The 15,822-nt window shown below is 40.9% G+C and overlaps 1 protein-coding gene across 2 annotated transcripts in view; it reads left to right on the plus strand.

Annotated features, from left to right (window-relative positions):
* abcg2a (ATP-binding cassette, sub-family G (WHITE), member 2a) overlaps positions 1–15,822 on the plus strand; it is a 29,325-nt gene that overhangs the window by 12,586 nt on the left and 917 nt on the right. For both annotated transcript variants that reach the window (XM_081386304.1, XM_081386303.1), the window contains exons 7-14: positions 7,536–7,687; positions 7,824–7,925; positions 9,079–9,335; positions 9,844–9,926; positions 10,119–10,208; positions 10,417–10,541; positions 11,733–11,887; positions 15,280–15,369. In XM_081386304.1, the coding sequence (XP_081242430.1) occupies positions 7,536–7,687; positions 7,824–7,925; positions 9,079–9,335; positions 9,844–9,926; positions 10,119–10,208; positions 10,417–10,541; positions 11,733–11,887; positions 15,280–15,369 (1,054 nt within the window). The remainder of the gene's footprint in view (positions 1–7,535; positions 7,688–7,823; positions 7,926–9,078; positions 9,336–9,843; positions 9,927–10,118; positions 10,209–10,416; positions 10,542–11,732; positions 11,888–15,279; positions 15,370–15,822) is intronic.

Here is a 15,822-nt window from a genome sequence, read left to right on the forward strand (position 1 = left end):
GGAAAAGCCATGTTTCTGAATGACATATCCCAGTGATGACATGTAGATGGAGAAGAGAAGTGGTCCCAGCACTGAGCCCTGAGGCACTCCAGTAGCTAGATGATAACAGTGATGGGATAAACCATGTTCCTGAATGACAGATCTAGTGATGTCATGTAGATGGAGAAGAGAAGCGGTCCCAGCACTGAGCCCTGAGGCACTCCAGTAGCTAGATGATAACAGTGATGGGATAAACCATGTTCCTGAATGACAGATCTAGTGATGTCATGTAGATGGAGAAGAGAAGCGGTCCCAGCACTGAGCCCTGAGACACTCCAGTAGCTAGATGATAACAGTGATGGGATAAACCATGTTTCTGAATGACAGATCTAGTGATGACATGTAGATGGAGAAGAGAAGCGGTCCCAGCACTGAGCCCTGAGGCACTCCAGTAGCTAGATGATAACAGTGATGGGATAAACCATGTTTCTGAATGACAGATCTAGTGATGACATGTAGATGGAGAAGAGAAGTGGTCCCAGCACTGAGCCCTGAGGCACTCCAGTAGCTAGATGATAACAGTGATGGGATAAACCATGTTTCTGAATGACAGATCTAGTGATGACATGTAGATGGAGAAGAGAAGCGGTCCCAGCACTGAGCCCTGAGGCACTCCAGTAGCTAGATGATAACAGTGACGGGATAAACCATGTTTCTGAATGACAGATCTAGTGATGACATGTAGATGGAGAAGAGAAGCGGTCCCAGCACTGAGCCCTGAGGCACTCCAGTAGCTAGATGATAACAGTGATGGGATAAACCATGTTTCTGAATGACAGACACTATTGATGTCATGTAGATGGAGAAGAGAAGCGGTCCCAGCACTGAGCCCTGAGGCACTCCAGTAGATAGATGATAACAGTGATGGGATAAACCATGTTTCTGAATGACAGATCTAGTGATGACATGTAGATGGAGAAGAGAAGCGGTCCCAGCACTGAGCCCTGAGGCACTCCAGTAGCTAGATGATAACAGTGATGGGATAAACCATGTTTCTGAATGACAGACACTAGTGATGTCATGTAGATGGAGAAGAGAAGCGGTCCCAGCACTGAGCCCTGAGGCACTCCAGTAGCTAGATGATAACAGTGATGGGATAAACCATGTTTCTGAATGACAGACACTAGTGATGTCATGTAGATGGAGAAGAGAAGCGGTCCCAGCACTGAGCCCTGAGGCACTCCAGTAGCTAGATGATAACAGTGATGGGATAAACCATGTTCCTGAATGACAGATCTAGTGATGACCTGTAGATGGAGAAGAGAAGCGGTCCCAGCACTGAGCCCTGAGGCACTCCAGTAGCTAGATGATAACAGTGATGGGATAAACCATGTTTCTGAATGACAGACACTAGTGATGTCATGTAGATGGAGAAGAGAAGCGGTCCCAGCACTGAGCCCTGAGGCACTCCAGTAGCTAGATGATAACAGTGATGGGATAAACCATGTTTCTGAATGACAGATTTAGTTATGACATGTAGATGGAGAAGAGAAGCGGTCCCAGCACTGAGCCCTGAGGCACTCCAGTAGCTAGATGATAACAGTGATGGGATAAACCATGTTCCTGAATGACAGATCTAGTGATGACCTGTAGATGGAGAAGAGAAGCGGTCCCAGCACTGAGCCCTGAGGCACTCCAGTAGCTAGATGATAACAGTGATGGGATAAACCATGTTCCTGAATGACAGATCTAGTGATGACATGTAGATGGAGAAGAGAAGTGGTCCCAGCACTGAGCCCTGAGGCACTCCAGTAGCTAGATGATAACAGTGATGGGATAAACCATGTTTCTGAATGACAGATCTAGTGATGACATGTAGATGGAGAAGAGAAGCGGTCCCAGCACTGAGCCCTGAGGCACTCCAGTAGCTAGATGATAACAGTGATGGGATAAACCATGTTTCTGAATGACAGATCTAGTGATGACCTGTAGATGGAGAAGAGAAGCGGTCCCAGCACTGAGCCCTGAGGCACTCCAGTAGCTAGATGATAACAGTGATGGGATAAACCATGTTCCTGAATGACAGATCTAGTGATGACCTGTAGATGGAGAAGAGAAGCGGTCCCAGCACTGAGCCCTGAGGCACTCCAGTAGCTAGATGATAACAGTTGTAAAAACAATGGGTCGTACATTAATATTAATATTAGCTCAAATGATCTATAGGGAATTTTAATAATTAATCATGAATATGATTAATATTTTGTATGTTACAGTTACATTAATTTATCGCAGCTGAACTAGATTGATATATGAACGGTTACCATAACGGGTTATGGTTCGTCATTAATACATCAATTGTTCTTATTTCAGCTCGAAGTTATGGGATAACTTTAATGGAATTAATCTAGTTATCAAACAATCTGTTTGTCCAGCGAACAGATTGTACGTAAGATTAAATTAACTCTCAAGGAAAATTATCCTTCTTACAAACACGAGAAAGAGTATCTTTTCCAGGCCTTGAAAAGACACTCTCGGTGTTTGTAGACTAAAATTAGGTTACTTAAATCGTAGCCAAGGTAAAGCATATAGCTAAGATCGAACATTTCAGGGACTAAGTAACATGGGCAATTAAAACAGAGTCAGTCAAGGACATATGGAATTTAATAATTAGACTAATACTACATCGAAACTACGAGTATACACAGAGTAAATACATATTTACAACAGAAACATACGGATGAAAACATTACAAGACCAAACGGATAACAGATGAGATAGGGAGAGGATGAAAGGGAGAAAGTGAAACTAAAGTTCAGGATGAGAGAGATCACCGAGATGCTCTCTCTCATCGCAAAAACACAGGTAACCTTTTGAGAGACAGCAAGGAATCAAATCACATTAAAAGTTCAATAAACTTATCTTGCAAAATGGTTCTCTTTGTTGCTGAAGAACGCAGAGTTCATGCGTGTGTCCTAAGACCATCGTGCGTGTGTTTCTTTAAGAAAGCCGGGCTCGCGCTCTTGTGTCTTCTGGTGAGCGCGGTAGCGGGGTTTTCGAAAGAGTCTTTCTCTCTGAGTTGAAGTTGTCTGCTGCGTTTGCTTCATGGAGTCCGAAAATAAAGAAAAGACTTAAAGAAAATTGAAAACGCTCCCAAAGGGAGCCATAAGGTCTTCTCGCTGACGAGGCGGGTTCGTGAAAGTGCAGGAACAAAAACAAGACGAAAGGAAATACAGAACAGAACTGAACGGAACGCGGAGTGTAACCGCTTTTCTAGGGCACAGGAATTTCACTCCTCCTGGGGCTTGAGCCAATTGGAATGCGAAATTCCAGGCGGGAGAAAAGTTCTTTGTCTCACTATGAGTTTGATTTGCATGTTTTATGGCAGTCTTAGGATCATGCCATTTCTACGTTAAACAATTATAACTGCAGTAAAATGTATTTTATCATAATTTGGTATCCATATCTTTCCTACGGGTATATGGAGGTTTAATTCAAGACCAAATTTGGTATGTTTAAAAACTACGGCCTAGAAGTACCTTCTTACTCTGTAAGATAAGTATTAAAAGTTCGATTAACAAACTGGGAATAAGACTAACCTAAAATGTGATGTGCATTTACAAGTGGGAATGAAAATTAGACTTTTTAAAAAGATCCACATGGCATATCTATGATTGCAACGGTGCACATCTGAAACATTATTCCTTTAAGGTTTACAAGAATACAACAACCCATCACAGAGAAGAACAATCGTGGAAAAGAGAAATTACATTCAGGTTTACATATTTCTTCAATGGTTATACATATAGAAAATGTAGGATTTAAGTAGGGTTAAAGATTAACACTGCCCCACTCCTAAAATCTTTGTTGCTGGACATTCCTTTAGGCAATAAAACAGCAAAGTGGGGGGAAGGCAATTGCCAGAGAATATTGTTGAACATTCTCTTACTAAAACACTATTGATTAAAGAATACATTTCAAAACCACACCTCTATTATAAAGCCAAACTAAATCACACATGCCTAATGTAATTGTACATAAATTAAAGTATATTCTATCCTAATTTAAACACAAAGGGATGTTTGTGTGTGTTTGTGTGTGTGTAGAAAGTTTCAAGTTTCGTTATCTCTCTGTGGTCCAGAGAGGGGAAAGGGGGGTTTGGAATGTCTCTGAGGTGACATTAGTGTCGTAAAAGTCAATTGGTTCCAATCTTTATGGAGCCAAAGCCTGATTTGCACTCACGAGTTCAAAGTGCACCAGCTTTTGTATTCAGGAAGAAATGTTTTTAGCAACACAGAGTATTTGAATTTGTTAATTCAAACCAACGACGAATGATTCGATAGCCAATGTTGTTACACAGTGATGGGATAAACCATGTTTCTGAATGACAGATCTAGTGATGACATGTAGATGGAGAAGAGAAGCGGTCCCAGCACTGAGCCCTGAGGCACTCCAGTAGCTAGATGATAACAGTGATGGGATAAACCATGTTCCTGAATGACAGATCTAGTGATGACCTGTAGATGGAGAAGAGAAGCGGTCCCAGCACTGAGCCCTGAGGCACTCCAGTAGCTAGATGATAACAGTGATGGGATAAACCATGTTCCTGAATGACAGATCTAGTGATGACCTGTAGATGGAGAAGAGAAGCGGTCCCAGCACTGAGCCCTGAGGCACTCCAGTAGCTAGATGATAACAGTGATGGGATAAACCATGTTTCTGAATGACAGACACTAGTGATGACATGTAGATGGAGAAGAGAAGCGGTCCCAGCACTGAGCCCTGAGGCACTCCAGTAGCTAGATGATAACAGTGATGGGATAAACCATGTTTCTGAATGACAGATCTAGTGATGACCTGTAGATGGAGAAGAGAAGCGGTCCCAGCACTGAGCCCTGAGGCACTCCGGTAGCTAGATGATAACAGTGATGGGATAAACCATGTTTCTGAATGACAGATCTAGTGATGACCTGTAGATGGAGAAGAGAAGCGGTCCCAGCACTGAGCCCTGAGGCACTCCAGTAGCTAGATGATAACAGTGATGGGATAAACCATGTTCCTGAATGACAGATCTAGTGATGACCTGTAGATGGAGAAGAGAAGCGGTCCCAGCACTGAGCCCTGAGGCTCTCCAGTAGCTAGATGATAACAGTGATGGGATAAACCATGTTCCTGAATGACAGATCTAGTGATGACATGTAGATGGAGAAGAGAAGCGGTCCCAGCACTGAGCCCTGAGGCACTCCAGTAGCTAAATGATAACAGTGATGGGATAAACCATGTTCCTGAATGACAGATCTAGTGATGACATGTAGATGGAGAAGAGAAGCGGTCCCAGCACTGAGCCCTGAGGCACTCCAGTAGCTAGATGATAGCAGTGATGGGATAAACCATGTTTCTGAATGACAGATCTAGTGATGACCTGTAGATGGAGAAGAGAAGCGGTCCCAGCACTGAGCCCTGAGGCACTCCGGTAGCTAGATGATAACAGTGATGGGATAAACCATGTTCCTGAATGACAGATCTAGTGATGACCTGTAGATGGAGAAGAGAAGCGGTCCCAGCACTGAGCCCTGAGGCTCTCCAGTAGCTAGATGATAACAGTGATGGGATAAACCATGTTTCTGAATGACAGATCTAGTGATGACCTGTAGATGGAGAAGAGAAGCGGTCCCAGCACTGAGCCCTGAGGCACTCCGGTAGCTAGATGATAACAGTGATGGGATAAACCATGTTCCTGAATGACAGATCTAGTGATGACCTGTAGATGGAGAAGAGAAGCGGTCCCAGCACTGAGCCCTGAGGCTCTCCAGTAGCTAGATGATAACAGTGATGGGATAAACCATGTTCCTGAATGACAGATCTAGTGATGACATGTAGATGGAGAAGAGAAGCGGTCCCAGCACTGAGCCCTGAGGCACTCCAGTAGCTAAATGATAACAGTGATGGGATAAACCATGTTCCTGAATGACAGATCTAGTGATGACATGTAGATGGAGAAGAGAAGCGGTCCCAGCACTGAGCCCTGAGGCACTCCAGTAGCTAGATGATAACAGTGATGGGATAAACCATGTTCCTGAATGACAGATCTAGTGATGACCTGTAGATGGAGAAGAGAAGCGGTCCCAGCACTGAGCCCTGAGGCACTCCAGTAGCTAGATGATAACAGTGATGGGATAAACCATGTTCCTGAATGACAGATCTAGTGATGACATGTAGATGGAGAAGAGAAGCGGTCCCAGCACTGAGCCCTGAGGCACTCCAGTAGCTAGATGATAACAGTGATGGGATAAACCATGTTTCTGAATGACAGATCTAGTGATGACCTGTAGATGGAGAAGAGAAGTGGTCCCAGCACTGAGCCCTGAGGCACTCCAGTAGCTAGATGATAACAGTGATGGGATAAACCATGTTCCTGAATGACAGATCTAGTGATGACATGTAGATGGAGAAGAGAAGCGGTCCCAGCACTGAGCCCTGAGGCACTCCAGTAGCTAGATGATAACAGTGATGGGATAAACCATGTTTCTGAATGACAGATCTAGTGATGACATGTAGATGGAGAAGAGAAGTGGTCCCAGCACTGAGCCCTGAGGCACTCCAGTAGCTAGATGATAACAGTGATGGGATAAACCATGTTCCTGAATGACAGATCTAGTGATGACATGTAGATGGAGAAGAGAAGTGGTCCCAGCACTGAGCCCTGAGGCACTCCAGTAGCTAGATGATAACAGTGATGGGATAAACCATGTTCCTGAATGACAGATCTAGTGATGACATGTAGATGGAGAAGAGAAGCGGTCCCAGCACTGAGCCCTGAGGCACTCCAGTAGCTAGATGATAACAGTGATGGGATAAACCATGTTCCTGAATGACAGATCTAGTGATGACATGTAGATGGAGAAGAGAAGCGGTCCCAGCACTGAGCCCTGAGGCACTCCAGTAGCTAGATGATAACAGTGATGGGATAAACCATGTTTCTGAATGACAGATCTAGTGATGACCTGTAGATGGAGAAGAGAAGTGGTCCCAGCACTGAGCCCTGAGGCACTCCAGTAGCTAGATGTCAGTTTGTTGTGTGGTAAATTGGCCACTGATGGTGGTTGTTTTATTTATGAAGAATGTGGTAAAATCATAAGCTGTTAGGGTGATGAAGGAGGAGGATTAAGCAGAGAGGAGAAGGTTTTAAAAAGCATGCGAGAGTCAGAAGAATTGTTAATTTTGTTGTTATAGTAAGTTTAAAGCGCTGAATATTCAGTAATGAAACACGGGAGATGCAATATGCTGAAACAGAACAAAAACAGTCTTAATATTAACATTTTTTGAACTGTTGTATGAATTCAGTGTCATTTTCAAATTTCAATCATGATGGCATTCAGAAAACAGCACTCTTGGTTGTGTAATGTTGCTTAACTGTATCATATGTTATACATATAAAAACATTTGTGTGTGTGTGTGTGTGTGTGTGTGAGTAAGTGTGTGTGTTTTGAGATGAACATAAACAGACATTCTGTCTTTTAAGCGTGTGTGTATGTGTGTGTGTGTGTGTGTGTGTTCAGAATGGCTCGCAGTGGTCGCACCATCATCCTCTCCATTCATCAGCCGCGCTACTCGATCTACCGTCTGTTCGACAGCCTGACGCTCCTGGTGGGAGGAAGGATGGTGTATCACGGGCCGGCTCAGGACGCCCTGCAGTACTTCAGTGAGATCGGTGAGAACACACACACACACACACACACACACACACACACACACACACACACACACACACACACACACACACACACACACACACACAGACTCTCTCAAACACACACACACTCTCATGTCTTCTGTTTGTGTGTCAGGATACACCTGTGAACCTCATAACAACCCTGCTGATTTCTTCCTGGATGTCATCAATGGAGACTCAACGGCTGTCGCACTCAACAAGTTACACAACAGTGAGGGTACGACACACACACTCACACAAACGCACACACACACACACACACACACACACACACACACACACACACACACACACACGCACACACCCTTCTGTGTGTCTGCAGTCTCGCTGTATAGCGCCCACTTTGCTGCTTTTTTTTGTCAAGAACCACCCATTCATATAATATCTACACACACTGGAGTGATATAAATTACCACAGATGATATATATTACCATAGTGGAATTTTAATTAATATTTACTACTATATTAAATACATCATTCAGAAATATCATGAGAAAAGTTTTTTTTTTATTTGTACATTAATTGATCAAATTGAAGAATTTAAAATGAAAGTAGAAGCACACATTTAATAAGATTACGGGGGAAAATATGCAGATTTTAATGTTTAACATTTAATTTATTTTAACTAATTAATTTGAATTAATATGTTCTACTATATAATATTTATCTTTCAGAAATATCATGAGAAAATAATTTTTTCTCCGTAATTTTTATTTTTTATTTTATTAGTAGTTTAAATTCTATTAACTTTCTTATATTCTTTTGTAATTTGTATTAGTCTTTAAGTATTTCTATTTAGCTTTAATTTATTTTTATTTCAGTTTTAGTCATTTTAGTACTTCTTAATATATCTTAAACCTAATATAAACTTTATATATTTATTTCAGTTATTTGCCCAGGCAATATTTTGTTGAAGTTTTCCATGTAACATTTATAATGTGTTTTTTTAAGCCTTTAGTAACATATTTGTAATAGTTTAAGTGAAGGATAAAGTGCAGGATCATGTGTGTGTGAATGCCAGAACTGGACCAGGATCAGCTGAGTTCGTCTCTGAAATTGTGACGTACCAAGTCATAATTATGAGACAAAGACGAGATTATGACATTATGACAGTCAACCATAAGTCATATGTCAACATTTTCAACTTTTTATGTCATAATTAGAATTTAAGTCAATTTCAAATTTTATTTCGTAATTTTAATTTATGTCATCATTTCAACTTTTTATTTCATAATTATAACTATTTGTCGATTTTGATTTTTTTTTTTCCCATAATTTAGACTTGGTATGTCATAATTTCAACTTTTTATGTCATTATCAAAATTTAAGTCAATTTAAAATTGAATCTCTACATGTGTGTGAATGTCAGAACTGGACCAGGATCAGCTGAGCTCGTCTCTGAAGGGCATCGAGGATCGTTTAGTGGAGGAATACAGGAATAGCTCCAGCTTCAAACACACCAAAGGTGAACTGGAGCGCATCGTTCAGGGTCAGCAGAACAGCATCCGGGTCAAAACCAAAACCAGAACCATCACCTACAGCACGTCCTTCTTCCACCAGTTCAACTGGGTCCTCAAGAGAACCTTCCGGAACCTGATGCTCAACCCGCAGACCTCCTTCGCTCAGGTCAGGCGCTCAACGGCTGGACACATCAAAACGTTGAAATTGTGATGTACCAAACTCGAGATTGACATATCGAACAGTCGAACATTAGTCATATGTCATAATGTCAACTTTTTATGTCATAATTAGAATTAAAATAAATTAAAATTTTTATTTCGTAATTTTAACAGAATGTCAATTTCAACTTTTTGTCATAATTAGAAATTGAGCCAATTTAAAATTTTATTTCGTAATTTTAACTTAGCATATCATAATTTCAACATAGTTTCAACATTTTATGTCAAGAACTTGATTATAAGTTGATTTAGAATTTTATTTCTTAATTTAGACTTGGTATGTCATAATTTTACTTTTTAATGACCATAATAACTTTTTAAGTCATAATTTCAAGTATTTATCTCATAATTATGAAAGAAAAAGTAAGAAAGTAGAAAGAAAAAAAGAAAAAGAAACCGAAAAAGATGAAGTTTTAATTGATGTTTGTATATTAATGTGAGTATTGTTCCTCCAGATCGGGGTCGTACTCTTCCTGGCTCTAGTTGTTGGAGCCATATTTTTCGGATTGAAGGAAAACAACAGTGGGATTCAGAACCGGTACGAAACACGTTCATCAGTGTTTGAATCACAGAACAGAAGCTGTAGCATCGCACTCGTTTATGAAATACAATTTACTGAATGATATTGGGTGAAATAATTGTCACAATGTTGTGTGAATCCCATATTTTCCTTCAGCCAGTGAAAAAGTCAAGTTGTTTGTTCCATAATAATTGTGTGTGTGTGTTTCAGGATCGGCGCCTTATTCTTCATCACTACTAATCAGTGCTTTAGTTCAGTTTCATCAGCTGAACTCTTCATCTCAGAGAGGAAACTGTTTGTGTAAGTACACACACTCACAGACACACACACACACTCACGCAATTTATAGGGGGTGAAATAAACTCCACCAAAATATTATATGTTGAGTGCTTTGTTTATTAGCGGCAGTGATTTTGGTTCGTGTGATGTGATGTACAGTTACCATTGTGACTATAATGGAGATATTTGTGTGATTATATGTCAAGTTGTTGTTGTTGTTGTGTCTCAGGCACGAGTACATCAGTGGCTACTACAGAGTGTCTGTGTACTTTCTGTCGAAGCTTCTGTCTGACATCCTCACCCTGCGCACCATCCCTGCCATAATCTTCAGCTGCGTGGCCTACTGGATGATCGGTGTGTGTGTGTGTGTGTGTGTGTGTGTGTGTGAGTGTGTGTGTGAGTGAGTGAGTGAGTGAGTGAGTAAGTGAGTGAGTGTGTGAGTGAGTGAGTGAGTGTGTGAGTGAGTAAATCAGTGAGTGTGTGAGTGAGTGAGTGTGAGTGAGTGAGTGAGTGATTGTGTGAGAGTGAGTGAATCAGTGAGTGTGTGAGTGAGTGTGTGTGTGAGTGAGTGAATCAGTGAGTGTGTGAGTGAGTGAATCAGTGAGTGTGTGTGTGTGTGTGAGTGAGTGAGTGAGTGAGTGAGTGAGTGAGTGAGTGATTGTGTGAGAGTGAGTGAATCAGTGAGTGAGTGTGTGTGTGTGAGTGAGTGAGTGAGTGAGTGAGTGAGTGAGTGAGTGAGTGAGTGAGAGTGAGTGAGTGAGTGTAAGTGAGTAAATCAGTGAGTGTGTGAGTGAGTGTGTGAGTGAGTGAGTGAGTGAGTGAGTGTGAGTGTGAGTAAATCAGTGAGTGTGTGAGTGAGTGAGTGAGTGAGTGAGTGAGTGTGAGTGTAAGTGAGTAAATCAGTGAGTGTGTGAGTGAGTGAGTGAGTGAGTGAGTGAGTGAGTGAGTGTGAGTGTGAGTGTGAGTAAATCAGTGAGTGTGTGAGTGAGTGTGTGTGAGAGAGTGATTGTGTGAGAGTGAGTGAATCAGTGAGTGAGTGAGTGAGTGAGTGAGTGTGAGTGAGTGTAAGTGAGTAAATCAGTGAGTGTGTGAGTGAGTGTGTGAGTGAGTGAGTGAGTGTGAGTGTAAGTGAGTAAATCAGTGAGTGTGTGAGTGAGTGAGTGAGTGAGTGAGTGAGTGAGTGAGTGAGTGAGTGAGTGAGTGAGTGTGAGTGTGAGTAAATCAGTGAGTGTGTGAGTGAGTGTGTGAGTGAGTGAGTGAGTGAGTGAGTGAGTGAGTGAGTGAGTGAGTGAGTGAGTGTGAGTGTAAGTGAGTAAATCAGTGAGTGTGTGAGTGAGTGTGTGTGAGAGAGTGATTGTGTGAGAGTGAGTGAATCAGTGAGTGAGTGTGTGAGTGTGTGAGTGAGTGAGTGTGAGTGAGTGATTGTGTGAGAGTGAGTGAATCAGTGAGTGAGTGTGTGAGTGAGTGTGTGAGTGATTGTGTGAGAGTGAGTGAATCAGTGAGTGAGGCATCTCGTCTGATGCTGTGTTGTGATTGGTTCTCCAGGCCTGAAGGCGACAGTGGAGGCGTTCTTCATCTTCCTCTTCTCCATCCTCATGGTCTCGTACACGGCGACTGCCTTGACTCTGGCCATCTCTGCGGATCAGACGGTGGTGGCCATCGCTAACATCTTCTTGACCATCAGCTTCGTCTTCATGATGGTAAACACACACACACACACACACACACACACACGCACACAGACATTCATGCGCATCATAAACTAAAACAACTAAAGGGCCGTTCACACCAAGAATGATAACTATAACGATAACTATATTTGCGTACACACCAACGAACGATAGCGGTCTGTTTATTCTAAGCTTCTAAGCTTCATAGTGTGTAAAGCGTCATTGAACATGTTTTTGCTGTTCTTGTTGCACTTACAGGCTCTAACCAGCAGATGTCCTCAGCAGGCTGTGTTACGAGTGAAGCTAGAGTAATAGATCTAATAATCTAACAGTGAATTTAGCTGAATATAGTGGAATAAAAACAACACCTAGTCTTTTTCACCAAGACGTCAAAGGAAGCAAGACAATAGGTGCGTTTCTATTACAGATTTGTGCAAAACTTTTTTTTTTTTTCTAAATGTCGACAAAAAACTATTGCGAAATGACGGCGTTTCCATTAACCGATGTTATGCGACAAATTTTTTTTCCTCTCGCGATCAGTAAAATCATTCCAAAAATCATGTTAATGGACGTTGGTAGGATTATGTATATCCCAGCCACTGCACTGGCCATTATTATTAATGGAAGGAGATGTGTGTGTGTTTCCAAGCATTAATGGTGAGGAACGACCCTTATTATACTTGTGAGCGGCACATATGAGGAGTTTCTGGGTGTTTCTCCCTCAGTTCTGCTTCAAGGTCTTGATTGTGGCATTTATTTGAGGTTTAGAATCCATTATTCCTGTAATTCTTTTGCCTTATATGAATTTAATAAAGATCTCTGTCTCGTCTTCTGTCCAAACACACTGCGTCGTCTACGTCAGGTGACTGTAAATGCACAAAAACTGTTTCCATTGCAGTTTTGCGAAATATTTCTTTTTTGAATTGCCTGAAAAACCTCCTCATGTGAGCGTAAAAACTTTTTTGCGATAAATGGGAGTTTTTGCGAAATTGCCGTGTTTCCATTGGGCGTATTTTCAATTTTCAATTTCAATTTGCGCAATTTGAAAGGTAATGGAAACGCAGCTACTGTTGTCAAAACGAGCACTGGAAACCTGCGGCTAAACTTCTCACGATTTATTCTGAGGGTATGAACGATTGTTGTCCTTATCCATTTTCTTGAAAAGGGGCTCGATGTCGTCTGCCATTTTAAAGGGGTGGTTCGGGATTTTTGACATCGGACCTCATTTTTAAGTCAGCCTGGTTGTTATTTATCAGTGGAGACATTTTTAAAAAAAAATTATCCAGTCCTTATATTTGGATAGTTAGCCGATGCTAGGCTAGCGCGAATCAAGGGTAGATGTTAGCCAGCCATTAAAAACCGTTTTACCCACTCCACAGTGCACCAAACGCAAATCAATTATAACACTAGACTATCGATGCAAATGTACGTTGAGAGAATAATGTTAGAAATCAAACTTACCTTTCATCACATTGCATTAGTTATAATTTGTTCCCTGTAATCATAAGCCTTGTCTACAGCAGCAGCGGAGTGATATTGATTACCTAGGCAACCGAGTGAGCCGGTACACACATGTACTACACACACTGTAGTGCGCTTCTGTTCTGTGTTTACTTTTTGCCACATTACTAACTGGAGCAAAGTAAAATTCCGCAGCTGCTGAGAAACTAGTTCCTTTGGGATCATTGAGATGAAAGGTAAGTTTGATTTCTAACATTATTCTCTCAACGTACATTTGCATCGATAGTCTAGTGCAGGGATCAGCAACTCCGGTCCTGGAGGGCCACTGTCCTGCAGAGTTTAGCTTCAGCCCTGATAAAAACTCACCTGCCTGTATCTATCTAGTAATCCTGAAAACACTGATTGCCTTGTTCAGGTGTGTTTAATTAGGGTTGGAGCTAAACTCTGCAGGACAGTGGCCCTCCAGGACCGGAGTTGCTGATCCCTGGTCTAGTGTTATAATTGATTTGCGTTTGGTGCACTGTGGAGTGGGTAAAACGGTTTTTAATGGCTGGCTAACATCTACCCTTGACTCGCGCTAGCCTAGCATCGGCTAACTATCCAAATATAAGGACTGGATAATTTAAAAAAAAAATGTCTCCACTGATGAATAACAACCAGGCTGATTTAAAAATGAGGTCCGATGTCAAAAATCCCGAACCACCCCTTTAAATGCGCTAGCCCTTTAAATTCTAGTGGATTCTGATTGGCTGTCAGTGTTTTATCGTTTGACAGCTGGGAAAAAAATCTTTCAGAAAGTGTTCCTAACGATATTATTCCTCATATTGTTATTGTTATAGCTGTGGTGTGAACTCTGCTATTCTTTAATATGTTGAATGATTTTTAGAACTATATTTTTATAGTTATCGTTCTCGGTGTGAACGGGCCGGATCTGGACTTACACTATGTTGCTGCTGCCTGGGCAACTAGCGATATACTTACAAAAATCTGTAACAAATTTTGAATAATATTTGAATAAAGACATCACTTTTAGCCACTACTTATATTAGGGATGCACAGACATATCGGACAATAATCGGTATCGGAGGATAAAAGCAGTTATTTGAACAATCGGCCATTGACCATCTCTCTTGTGTTGAGTTTAGGGGAAGTTATCATGACAATAACACATTAACAATTAAAAACAACGGCTTTAAAGCCCCGCTGTAGTCTATTATTTTATCCCTTAAAACTCATCTCTGATCACCAAAATGACGTATTTAAACGTTTTTTCCTTCATGCCTTAAAATATCTTGAATGTAACTCGACACCCTTGCCTCATTTAGTATGCGCGGTTCTATGAATATGCAAATGAGCCCCGCCTCCACTTACTCACTCACTCAGAGATCCACTGGTTGACGATCACACGTTGATCTGATTGGTTACAAGGTAGTTTGTGACGTCAGAAACACCAGCGATTTCAAAGCGTGTTTTTGAGACTGTCTTTGGTTCACTGCAGTTTTAAGGAGGAAAAACAACATTAAACCATGAGTCGGGGCTTATTTGCATATTCATAGAAGCGTGCATACTAAATGAGGCAAGGGTGTCGAGTTACATTCAAGATATTTTAAGGCCTGGAGGAAAAAAACTTTTAAATATGTCATTTTGGTGATCAGAGATGAGTTTTAAAATTATATAATATTATAATAAAATTATTGACTACAGGAGGACTTTAAGAAAATCTGACTATTGGTATCAGCAGATATCATTCTGAATAATCGGCTATTGGTATGGCTATAAATATAAATTGTAGAATTATTTAAAGATAAAAGAATAAAGGACATCAGTGTTCAGAGTGTATATCAGCTGTATGATGTTGGCTGATCTACTGCATAAAATGCATGTAATGTTAATATAAATACATTTGTGTTTAGTTTAACATTGTTTGTTACTTCTCCGTGTGTGTGTGTGTGTGTCTGTAGATTTTCTCTGGGCTGCTGGTGAATCTCCCCAGTGTTGCTGATTGGTTGAACTGGTTAAAGTACTTCAGTATTCCTCGTTACGGTCTCGCTGTGAGTGTCCAATCAGAGCTGGGGTCTCAAACTGTCCATGGCATTCAGTTTCTCTGACACTCAGTGTCGTTTTACTATCATTGAGAGACTAGATGTTAAAAATATGTAGAAGTATTTTTTAAGTATATTAAAAATTGTTTTAAGTATGTTAAGTTGGCTTGACAAAGCAATGTTAATTCATTCTAGCAACAGGTTAAATCATGTTAACAACATGCTAAAACATGTTATTTCACTCAAACGTATTTAAGACTCATCAAACTTTACTCATCCAGTTTGTATTAATGTTGATTTCAGTTGTAGTCATTGTAGTACATGAAGGTGAACTAAATGATAAGTTGGTGAAAAAAAAAAACATTTCAAAAAGATTTGACTTCAAGTTCAAGCAACATTTTTTTTTTTTTTTTTTTTTTTGGAAGTATAAGAACCCTGGCACTAAAAACATTCCGTTTGATT

This window comes from Scardinius erythrophthalmus, assembly GCF_964197995.2.
Source record: "Scardinius erythrophthalmus genome assembly, chromosome: 15".
In the NCBI taxonomy this organism is placed as follows: Eukaryota; Metazoa; Chordata; class Actinopteri; order Cypriniformes; family Leuciscidae; genus Scardinius; species Scardinius erythrophthalmus.